This window comes from Vulpes vulpes, chromosome 1 (assembly GCF_048418805.1).
Source record: "Vulpes vulpes isolate BD-2025 chromosome 1, VulVul3, whole genome shotgun sequence".
Lineage (NCBI taxonomy): Eukaryota > Metazoa > Chordata > Mammalia > Carnivora > Canidae > Vulpes > Vulpes vulpes.
This window is the reverse complement of record NC_132780.1, coordinates 126,132,080-126,144,666: the sequence shown is the minus strand read 5'-3', so window position 1 is coordinate 126,144,666 and position 12,587 is coordinate 126,132,080. Positions and strand designations below refer to the sequence as shown.

Genomic DNA, 12,587 nt, shown 5'->3' with positions numbered 1-12,587 from the left:
GAAAAACAAGAGTAAATAATGAAATGAGGATTTTTGTTTTTTCTCTCTATAAAAGCATCTCTTACACCTAAATCACAATTTACTGATTTTTAAATTTATAATTTGGAGATTATAATTGTTTTAGTGCTTTGAGAGAAGTTCTCTAAAAAGCAGATGTTACAAGGGCAAAGATTCAATTAGAAAACTAGAAATAAGGGGGATGGTGAGTAAACTCGTCTTTAAAAAGTAAAGATGACTTTAACTTTTTACCTTGTATGTGTTTGTATTATATGAATTTTTAACAAAATACATGAATTACTTTATAATAGAAAATATATTTCCATTAGATAAAAAGCTTTTTATTAATTTTTAGATAACTGTAGGTTAATTGATTTTTAAATAACTGTAGATTAATTTTGAAATAACTGTAGATTTTGAAATAACTATAGGTTCATAGGAATATGCAGTATATATACACACACACAAAAGAAGGTCCACTGTGATTTTCACCTAGTTTCAAAGTTTAAAAATTTTAAATTTTTTTCTATTTGTCTTTTTTGCATCCTGATTGGCTGCCCTTAAAAATAATGATTGTTTTAATTCATTTATAAAGTAGAAATTTTAGGAAAATAAATTCAAAATTAGAGATAGGAACAGAGTAGAGGGAGGAATGGATTTTGATAAAAGTTAAAGGGTAACAAATGTTAAATCATACGAATTTAGCGTCTGGATTCACTATAAAATAAAAGTCCCTACAGCTAACCTTGTCTCTGGTCTGATTTTCCGTTGCCCACCATGGGCGCAGCGATGCAGGGTCTGCCGTGGGGGTAAGTGGTCCTGTGTAGCAGTGGGTGTGCAAGACCAAGAGGGCGTCCGGGATGCAGACTTTGTTCTGTATGTTGGTGCTCTGGCCACCGAGAGGTGCAGCCATGAAAACATCATCTCTTATGCAGCCTATTGCCAGCAGGAAGCAAAAATGGACAGGTAAACTTTCCCCTGAGGCTTATTTCCCAAGATCTAATATAAGAACTCTTAGGTCTTAAGTGTGTAGAGTACAAGAAGTTTGCATTTTCCAGATTGATTCCAGTAGTAAGAAACTGTTCACTGCTTGGATTGGGGGAGTGGGGACAGTAGGGCATGGGGGCGGGGAGAGTGTCAGGTGATAGAACTGTCATTCATATGGCAAAGTCAATAACAACTCCAAAGAAAATGTACTGTGGAGAGATTTTATTTATTTATTTATTTATGAAGAGAATTTTCTTTGGAAGTAAATACTTCTAATGAAACTATTTTAACTTTGATTTTAGCACCTCTGCTAAATCTAAGATGTTAAAAATAACTGTTCATCTAATTGTCATATTATTTGCTATGTCCTTCGCTTAGATAAATTATCACTTAAACATTTGGAGGCTCTTTTTTGTTTACAAAAGATTTTTTTTAAATTGCCCAGTGAGGCGGGCTTGAAATGAAGTGTTACTATATATGCAGAAGATTGCCTGTCACACTCCAAACAAATTAATCAAAAGTAGTAGAAATTGCCACATTCCAAGATAGATTAACACTCTCAAATCTAGGAGAGTTAATATGAAGGGTTCACATGTATGTTAGGACCATTGCTGAGGTCTTGAACTTTCATCTATCTGTCAAGAATAAATGACTTTAAAGAACCACGTAGGCAATACAAAGGAAACACCGGTATATACTTTAGAATGATGCTGTTCTAAAGGTGGCAAAAAGGTCAAAATCAGCATCATGAATTATGAAAAACAATCTGTTACCATGATGCTATGTAACTGATGATCTGTGAAATCTACTCAAAAATCTTTAACTTCCAAATGTTGGGAAAGCTTAGAGTCAAATGATTGACTGTATTACTGAAAAAGAAAGTGCTATGTTTTTGCATATGTATGTGTATATATATATGTGTGTGTGTGTAGAATTGTTTAGTAAAAATATATGTACTTAATAGAGTGTTCCTTTTTCCCTGAAAAGTTGTCATGAAATTTATGATATTTTATAATTTATGGTGTCTCAGTATTAAGGAAATGTGGTAGAGTGCTAAATGAATGATAAGTTACTTCATTAAATGAGATACTTTCTTAATATAGATGTCTATGTGAAATACACCTTCATAATAGTAGTGCTGCAAAAAAAAAGGAGTGTTGCAAAATCATGGTTATCTTAATTTGAACTAAACTACATGGGTTGTGCACATACACACAATCTCATTTTCAATATTCTGTTCTGTTGAGAAAGAACATTGTAAAAACAGTGGTTTACATACATATATGTGATATGATTACATATATTTTTAAAGTTTATATATGTACTTGAATGTGCTAAGGAAAAAGAAATCATTAGGGTTACCAACCATCCCAACTAAATTGCTTTGTTTTAGCACTGAAAATCTCATCCTAGGAAACCCCTCAGTCTTGGGCAGACCAAGATGACTGGTTATACTAAAAGCACCGCAAATTGTTGATAGCAGTTACCTCTGATAGTGGAATTAGCGGGGAAGTTTATAAAACAGAATTTTCATGTTTTTCTTTGTACATTTCTTCTTTTTTTCTTTATACATTTCTATGTTGTTTGGATTTATACCTTTTCACAATGAGCTTTTATTACTTTTTTTTTTTTTTAATAAGAGACATGTTAAAGTCTTATGTTATATATTAGGAACAGAATGGCTTCCTTAGGAAAGTCGGGGGAGGAATATGAAATCCCATGTTGAGACAGGTCTAGACTAGTTCATCTCCTGTCAGCATCTGACAATGCTGAATATACCTAGAGTATCTAGTTGTCTTTTGGTAAGAAAATCCAACATAGGAACCATTACACAGATGAGGCTGTATAATGGCTTTTTTCATTTTCTTTGAACTGCCAGTATGTTTGTTTAAAACACTTTAATTTCTGGTTCACATTTTATATAATTGAGTAAAAGAGTATTTTGTTTCTATCAGTGAATATGAAGCTACTCATATATGTCGTCTCCTATCTGGGAAAAGAATTTGCTTTCTTTTGATGTCAGTGTTGGAAGAAAAAGTATCTTCAGTGGTTCTTTTTTAATTTTTTAAGATGAAATAGAAACTTACCTTCAAAACTGCCATATTAGTTCATTCCATGAATATTTGAGTGCCTGCCTAATATGTTACCAGCAGACTCGGTGAACAAAATAGACACATGTACCTGCATCACAGAACATACAAGTTACAGAGGAAGACAAATATTAAATATACTTACAATTAAATGATTTCAAAATGTGATAAATACTTTGTAGGAAAAAAGGGGTGCTGTAACATAAAAGAGAAAAAAGGGGGAAACATCTAAATTATGGCAGAAAGAGTGAAACTTCAACCTGAACATTGATAAGCTTCAGCCAAATAAAGAGCTTGAAAAAGACTTATGTTAGGAAAAATCCATATTTGCCTGTTGCTGTTATAAGCCACTTCTGTGGACACTGTGTTTGAAGATAAGAGCTTAAGGAGATGCATTGGAGAGACAGGGCTATTTTATTTTAAATGCTGTAGGTCTCTGATGGGTTTTAAGCCAGGCAGTGACACCCATTTTATATTTTAGAGGTCAGTGTGGCAGTGTTTTGGTAAGTGAATTACATTCATACTTTTACATGTAAGGCTGTTGTTCTCAAGTGTGAACAAAATATGCCATGTGTTTCTTACTTAAATAAGGCAAAGGTTACTTGGTAAAATGTGATTACATTTTAAGTGGTAAAAATGTTAAGGTAGTGGTGAGAGAAAGGACTTCGGAGTTCTTTATTGTTTTGTTTGCCACAGTTTTTGAAAGACAGGTGGGTGCTTGGTGGAACTGACTGAACTATGCTAGGTGCTGGTAAGCTCGTGGATGCTTCGGTTCTAGGCTCAGGAAGTGATGGAATTGTGTAGACTCTAGAAAGTATAGACTATGAAAGAAGATGATGGGAAGATTAAAAAAAAATCTTTATGTGAATGAGGGCAACATTATGGCAGGAGAAAGGGAATAGCAAGATGGACATCAGAAAGCAACCTGAATGATTTGCTCATTGTCCTATTATATATCTCGCTGCCCTCTCTACTGACCTGCTCATCCCTGTGCCTATAAATATAATGAAATGCTGAAGTCAGAAATGGATTTTGCAAGCAAACTAGTATTAGAATTTAAGTGTCTCAGTCCATTCTTACCTTTTGATAAATACTGACATATTTTTATAAATTCACACTGAAGGGTAATTTATATTAACTTTCCTTCTGTGAGGACAGGTGCTAATTAGCCACATCATAGGAAAACTGAGGTATATGTCTTAAAAGTAGAAGATAGTGAGTTAGATGTTATGGTATAAAATGACATTTGATATTTAACAAAAGAGTTTTCTTACCTTTATTAATTTTTTATTGTAATGTATAGTTTAGCACTTGAAACTGATATTATGCTGTATGTTGACTAGCTGTAATTTAAACAAAATCTTGGGGGAAGGGAGAAATACAAGTGTAGGTTAGTAAATATAATCCATTTTTTTCTGGAATATAATGAAAAATTCAATGTCTATTTTAACAGGCCAATAGCAGGATATGCTAACCTGTGTCCAAATATGATCTCTACCCAGCCTCAGGAATTTATTGGAATGCTGTCCACAGTAAAACATGAGATTATTCATGCCCTGGTAAATTTTACTGTTAATTACTGTTAATTACTTTCTTTGTGCTTTGATTTTCTGTTTACTATACTCTCATATTGATGTATATGTTAAATTTTTGGATTCTTAGATTTATGTCAGTAAAACCTAGATGATTAGGTCTGCCAAAGAGAATTTTTAATGATCAGGATAATGACTAGATTGAGTTATATTACCTAAAATAATTAAATAAGTAAATTCAGGGGAGGCCTGGGTGGCTCAGTGTTTAAGCATCTGCCTTCAGCTCAGGGCGCCATCCAGGGATCCAGGATGGAGTCCTGCATTGAGCTCCCTACAGGGAGCCTGCTTCTCCCTCTGACTGTGTCCCTGCTTCTCTCTCTGTGTGTCTCTCATGAATAAATAAACTATTCATTGTCTTAAAAATAAATAAACAAGTAAATTCATTGGGGAAATAGGTGTTTTGAGAAAAAGATTACTTAAACTTAGCAATTTAGAAAAATTCACTTTCCTCTAAAGTGATCATTGATATGCTAATTATAGATCTTTCTTATGTTTTACAGAGATCTGATTTCAAAAGGCCTCTTGATCTGCTTAGGCTTTCTAAAATTTAAATATACTGATTCAGAACCTTTCCTTCCTTTTCCCAATTTGTCCAAAATAGCAAACTTTTATGTTATATCCAGAAAATTAAATAAAGTTACCAAGACCCTAGGGAATGTTCTCTTAATGCCATTTATGTATTTAGAAAATAGATGGCAGTAAAATGAGGTAATTGAGAGAGAATGGATCAGAGATTTAGGTGTGAATCTTCTTAGTTCTACCACTGGAAATCTTCGGGATATTGTGCAAATTGTTTAGCCTTTGTAAGCCTTAGTTTCATTTGTTAAAATGAAGGTAACAGTAGTACATAATAGTTTTTTTTTTCTTGGAGATTAAATAAGATAAAACAGAAATGCCCTTCACTGCGCTATTATACATAGTAAGGTGTAATAGAATTAGTGGCAACTATTTCTTAGTCTTAGTGAGCTGTCATATATGACCTTAAAATGCAAGCCTTAGTCTTTAAATCAGCATTGAATACTTAGTGAAACTTGAGTGTAATCAGACAGTATTTATGTCCTTCAAGTAAGAGGATTCTAAAATGAATCATCTCGGGATCCCTGGGTGGCTCAGCGGTTTGGAGCCTGCCTTCGGCCCAGGGTGTGATTCTGGAGTCCCGGGATTGAGTCCCACATCAGGCTTCCTGCATGGAGCCTGCTTCTCCTTCTGTCTGTGTCTCTGCCTCTCTCTCTCTCTGTGTCTCTCATGAATAAATAAATAAAATCTTTTTTAAAAAAATGAAAATAAAATAAAATGAATCATCTCTTTTTCTTATAATTTAAAAAAATTAAGCTGAACTGCTGCTAATTGAGGTGAAAGGCAAGGATCATTTTAAGTAATATCTAAAAACTATAAGTACTTGATGTTGAAAGAAACAAAGGAAAACAGTAGGTTTTAAGGATAGTACATAAGTGAACATGAATGCAGAAGTACCAGGCATGAGATAAATTAGGCAGTTCACAAAAGGAAAAACCCAACTGATTAAGAGATGTATGAGAAAGTATTCACACTTACATTAGCAGTCAAGGAATCTCAAATTAAAGCTAGATGCATACCATTGACTATAAAAGTATGTATGAAAGTTATGTACATTGACTTCAAGGTAGTGATTACCTCTGGGAAGTGAGGGAGGAAAAGGAGTTAGGTAATGGGGCTTCTGCAGTGTTTTATTAAACGTTTGAGGAAAATAAGGTAAAACTAACATCTTAAATACTCTTATTAAAGATTTTTTTTTTTACTTTTTCTATATTTGAATTATTTTGAAAACTATAAAAACCTAAGAAGTTTTAAATATTAGCTTAAATCTCAAAAACCATGCTGGACAATGTTAAGAATTAAATGTTTAACACAGATTCCCCATTAAGTTGTCTATTCTCATAGCTATCAATTACGGTTACCTATGGGACTTTGAATACCTAATAAGCTCTCTGAGATGTGAGTGTTTAGAATTTTGAAGCTGAGTGGGAAAAAATGTGTATTTAGAATGTTATAAAGGATGAGGCAAATTATACTATTTTAAGCTTTGTATAACTTCAGTGAATTGTATATTAAGAACTATTCAGATTTTCTTAGCTAACTCAATCAAGTATCCTTTGCATCTTCAGAGATTAAAAAAGAAGAAGAAATCCAGGAATAAAAGAATAATCTGGATTCCATTAATCATTTTGGCAAGCCTTGAATGACACAGAGGCCCCAGTTGTGTAAGCAAGAAATTTGCCAAAGAAATTCGTTAATTAAGTGATCATTTGTGATTGTTATTTAGTTATGAGCTATAGCATATTCTCAATATATAAAACATACATAAAGAAGTAGTTACAAAAGTGCTTTGTTTTAGTTACTAGATTAGGAAAGACAGCAAGAAAGGAAATCTTACTAATGAAATAGATAACAAATGACAATAATATTTTGTATGTGTACCCATTTTCTTATCTATTTTGGGAGGCGAAGGATAGAGAATGGGAATTTTAATACCTTTATGTGAAGTATGTATTATCTCATTAAAATTGAAGACTTCTTAAAAATAGTATTTAAATTGTGACTATATTAAATTCACATTGCAAAAAAACTGGGACGCTATGAATGATTTTATACATTACCATCAAAAGAAACAGCTAACATTTTGATATATGATTCCATTATTTTTTTCCTAAGTGTTCATACACACACATTTCTAGTTTTGTTAAGTACAGATATATATTAAATGTGGACTTTAGGGGGATCCCTGGGTGGCTCAGTGGTTTAGCGCCTGCCTTTGGCCCAGGGCGCGATCCTGGAGTCCCGGGATCGAGTCCCATGTTGGGCTCCTGGCAAGGAACCTGCTTCTCCCTCCTCCTGTGTTTCTGCCCCCCCCCCTCTCTTTATGTCTATCATAAATAAATAAATAAATAAATAAATAAATAAATAAATAAATAAATAAATAATAAATCTTTTTTAAAAATGTGGACTTTGGGATCAAAAACTTTGTATTGTTATTAGTGCACTTAGGAGCACACTTGATTGCTCACCCTACTCGAAACTCTACTGTTAATTGTTCTCAGTGGTAACATTCCCTGGAAGCAATTGTAGAGTTTATGTAGTTATAAGTTCATGTGAAGAGGATCAACTGTGATAAATACATTCTTAAACACATATATTTTTTATTCATACCAGTACCAAAGAATGTTGTCACTGTTACTTTGGATTTCTTCACCTACAATTATCTCAAATAATTGAAATTTAAATTCATAAGATGGAATCCTGAATTTTTGTTCAGTTCTAATATATGGCAAATTCCTGTAGAAGTATTCACCAAGTGCTTTTATGGGGTTCTATAAGTGTTCTCTTTTGATAGCATGTTATGATGTGTATAATCAGACTTGATATTTTTTACTTTGAGACATTTCGAACTTTTTTTATAGGGTTTCTCTGCTGGCCTATTTGCATTCTACCATGATAAAGATGGAAATCCTCTAACTTCAAGATTTGCAGATGGTCTCCCACCTTTTAATTATAGGTATTTGTTATGTTTGTTCTTGTTCTTTTTTGGGAGGATGCTAAGACTGTCATCTGAGAATCATGGCAGGTAGGTGCCATAAATAACAGTGGGTTCATGGCTAGCCTAAAAAAACTGTACCTATTAAAACAGGATAAAAGAAGTCATTTAGCTTTACCCTTCCATTTTAGAGACAAAGCAGTTAAGATGCAGAAAATTTAAGTGACTTGCCCAAAAGGCCAGGACTCTTCTTGCCAGCAGAGCTGTTTTCCACCACATTGTAATCTGTGTTACTATACAATGTAGTTAGGCAATGGGAAAATGTGTGTTAGTTATATTTTGGCTTATTAATAATTATTGCCTATCATGGGAACATCTACCTGTAAACTGATACTGTATTTAGTATAGCGTATTAGCAGCAGTCTATAGGTTCAGGGCCTAAAATAATATTAAGAAACACTAAAAAGATTTATCAAGAATTTTTTATAGCAAATTACAGAACTGTAACTATTTGCATACATTTATATAAAAAATAAATCTCTACAGTAAGAGGATATGTCCACAAAAAGACATGCACAGGAATATTTCTGGCAATTTTGTAATTAATTGCCAAAAAATAGAAGCTATCCAAAGATCCATCATTAGAAGAATGGCTAAATAAGTTATGATATATTCATATAATTGAAAACTACATGGGATCCCTGGGTGGCGCAGCGGTTTGGTTGCCTGCCTTTGGCCCAGGGCGCGATGCTGGAGACCCGGGATCAAATCCCACATCGGGCTCCCGGTACATGGAGCCTGCTTCTCTCTCTGCCTATGTCTCTGCCTCTCTCTCTCTCTCTCTCTGTGACAATCAAAAATAAATTTAAAAAAATAAATTAAAAAAAAGAAAGAAAGAAAAGAAAACTACAAGGCACTAAAAAAGAACATACTAATTTTACATGCAATAACATATATGAATATCACAGATACAGTGTTGAGAAAAAGAAGTCATATAGTTCATTTGTATGGAGTTTTAAAAACAGCAATGATGAAAGAATAAGTGGTTTTACTTGAAAGACCAAGGGGTTAAATGGCATACAAGGTGAGTATAGATTGGGAAAGGGCACAAGGAAACCTTCCAAGGGCGCTGACAATGTTCCCTGTCTTTATCAGATTAGTGGTATATGGATGTGAGATAAACAATCTTTATACTTACAATTTGTTCACTTTATATATATTTTACTTTAATTACAGAGATCTCTATTAAAATAGCGAAAATTAAATACTGATGCAGATAATATTTTATTTATTATAATATTTTTATAGTACATGTGAAGAAACAAATTCTAATTAGAAATAGATATTTTCCATCTTAGTTTGTGTTCATTTGGTAATGTAGGAGTCTGGTCTTTCCTAAAAATTGTGGTCTTTATGGGAAACCTAAGTGGTGAAATAGGCATCATCTACATAGTGATGTACATACGGAGGAGAGAGACAGCCACATGAAGAACTATTGTTAAGCTGATAATTTGCAGAGATTTTGTGTATTCAGGACATTCCTCAAAAGCAGGAAATCTTACAGTATAAATGGAGGTAATAGAATAATAGGAAATTCCACTGATAGACATACGAAGAGTTGGATTTGTTCCTACCATATCTATTTGGAGAAACTATTTGTCTTGAAATGTCGATAGTATAGAGGATATTGGGAGTTATTAATAAGATAAAAGCTGTTTATTTTCTGGCTGCCTTTGATCATTATGGATGGTTAAACATTACTTTGCCATGGAAAAAGATAAAAGGAATTAAGAATAACATCTTCAAGGCATGGGTAGATGAACAGATGTATGATAGCAAATCTAACAAAATGTTAATTGTGCAATCAGAGTGATGGTTATGGGAGATATACAGGTATTCTCTTTATAATTCTGTCAACATTGTGTATGTTTAAAATTTTCATAAAACAATAGGAAAAATATAGCTCCTTTATATTCTTTTTATGGGTGAAAATGAGAGGTTCATAGGGTTAATGATAGAAGTAATCTAGGAAAAACAAAAAAAGTGATATGGATAATAGGGAAAAAGTAAAATTGATGTCCATTATAATTGATGTCATTATATCCTACCAATGATATATGAATGCTTACTTTACCAGTACTGGATAGTATAGATCTTTTTTTTAGGCCAATCTGGTAAAAGATGGTATCTTGTTGTATTTCTAGGACTACTACTAAGTTTTCAACCATTTGAATTTTCTCTTTGTATATAGCCTATTTTTTGGCCAGTCCTAGATTATTTTCCTCTTCTAATGGTTTTGTTAGAGTACTTTATGATTTAGGGATATTATTATTTATCTCATTTAGTTTTCTTACTTCATTTATCATATTTTTTCATACAAAAAATTTAAAAATCGTGTATCATTAAATTCATCTATTTTTTTGTCTGTTGCTTAAGAAATTTCTGCCCTCCAATGATTATAAAAATACTCTAAATGTTTTCTAATAAATTGTTATTTGAATTTTTTACATTCATAGCTCTAATTTCTTTCAGAATTTATTTTTGCTTCATGTATTTTGGGATTCTTTTGAAAGGTACATATATGTTTATAACTTATATTTTCTTGGTGGATTGAGCCTTTCATCATATGACATTATAAAATCTCCCTCTTTGTCTCTATAAACAATTTTTTTTTAAAGTCTATTTTGTCTGATACAGAAGATCTAGCCATTCCAGCTTTCTTTTGAGTACTGTTTGCTTGGTACATCTGTTTAATTCTTTTAGATTCAACCTATTTGTGTCCTTGAGTCTGAACTTTGTTTCTTATAGACATAGTTGGATTATGGGATTTTTTTTTTTAAATGCATTCTTGTAGTCCACCCCATTCTACGCCCTGAAGGCTGCTGGCTTTCACCATGATTGTGGGCTTTTAATTTTCAGGGCTGCCACATAATTGGAGAGGGGACATGGGAAAATGCCACAAAGCTTGCTGTGTTCTTAATGAATTTATCCATCTTTTATTTTTTTATTTTTATTTTTAAAAATTTTTTATTTTTTAAAATTTATTTATGATAGTCACAGACAAAGAGAGAGAGAGAGAGAGAGAGAGGCAGAGACACAGGCAGAGGGGGAAGCAGGCTCCATGCACCAGGAGCCCGATGTGGGATTCGATCCCGGGTCTCCAGGATCGCGCCCTGGGCCAAAGGCAGGCGCCAAACCGCTGCGCCACCCAGGGATCCCTTTATCCATCTTTTAAAAAGTAAATGCTTCCTGGTTTGCTGCAAGTCTTTAGTTAATTTCCAAAGTTCTGAAAAAAGTTGATTTAGGCATTTTGCCACTTTACTCATTGCTTTCATGAACAGAGAATTTTCAGAGGCCTGCTATTTTGCTAATATCTTCCTGGAGTTTATTACTATGTATGGGATGATACAGGGATTTCACTTTTTTCATAGATGGATAATCAGTTTAACAGCACAGTTATTAAGTAAACTATACTTTCTCTACTAAATTAAAATACCAAAAACAAAAAAAAATGCCATTTGTTGTTGTTATTTATTAAATTCTTTATATCCTTGGATATGGCCCTGGACTTGCTTTTGTTTTATCCAATAAACTTATTAAAAGGAATTAATTCATTGTCATCTGAACCGTATTAGCTATGTGAACTTAAGCAAGTTACTTCATCTCTCTAAGCCTCTGTCTCTTTATCTGCAAAATAGTGATGATAATCTCATAAAATTGTTGAAAAGATTAAATTAGAAAATGGCAAATACTTGCAAAGGACTTGGTGCATAGTAACTCAAATATTTTAATTTCATACTGATTTTCATAAGTACTTTTACTGTTTAAAGTTGTGGTGAATATGAAAAAAAAATAAAGTTGTGGTGAATATGTAAAATGACTGTCTTTTATTCTTTAATTACAGTCTTGGATTGTATCAATGGAGTGATAAAGTAGTTCGAAAAGTGGAGAGATTATGGAATGTTCGCGATAATAAGATCGTTCCTCACACTGTGTATCTTCTAGTAACACCTCGTGTTGTCGTACGTAACAAAACTGCTTCATGTTTCCTGAGCCATCTGCTCTTTTTCTTATAGTTCTTTCTTTACTAATCACTATTGCTTAAGAATTTAAGATCAGGAGCACCTGGGTAGCTTAGTTGGTTACATGTCCAACTCTTGGTTTCAGCTCAGGTCATGATCTCTGGGTCATGGAATCGATCTCCACATAGGGTTTTGTGCTCAGTGTGGAGTCTGCTTGAGATTCTCTCCTCCTCTGCCATTCCTCCTGTTTGTGTGTGCACACTGTCTCTCTGTCTCTCAAATAAGTAATTTTTTTAAAAAAAAGAATTTGGGCAGCCCAGGTGGCTCAGCGGTTTAGCGCTCGCTGCCTTCAGCCCAGGGTGTGATCCTGGAGACCTGGGATCGAGTC

At 33.4% G+C, this 12,587-nt stretch overlaps 1 protein-coding gene across 2 annotated transcripts in view; it reads left to right on the top strand.

Moving 5' to 3' along the window:
• LMLN (leishmanolysin like peptidase) overlaps nucleotides 1-12,587 on the top strand; it is an 87,771-nt gene that overhangs the window by 19,383 nt on the left and 55,801 nt on the right. Inside the window, exons 6-9 of one of the 2 annotated variants that reach the window (XM_025990223.2) lie at nucleotides 785-963; nucleotides 4,528-4,633; nucleotides 8,104-8,198; nucleotides 12,082-12,199. In XM_025990223.2, coding sequence (XP_025846008.1) covers nucleotides 785-963; nucleotides 4,528-4,633; nucleotides 8,104-8,198; nucleotides 12,082-12,199 — 498 coding nt within the window. Of the gene's footprint in view, nucleotides 1-784; nucleotides 964-4,527; nucleotides 4,634-8,103; nucleotides 8,268-12,081; nucleotides 12,200-12,587 lie in introns of both variants that reach the window. The other variant, XM_072728208.1, reaches the window with a different exon arrangement.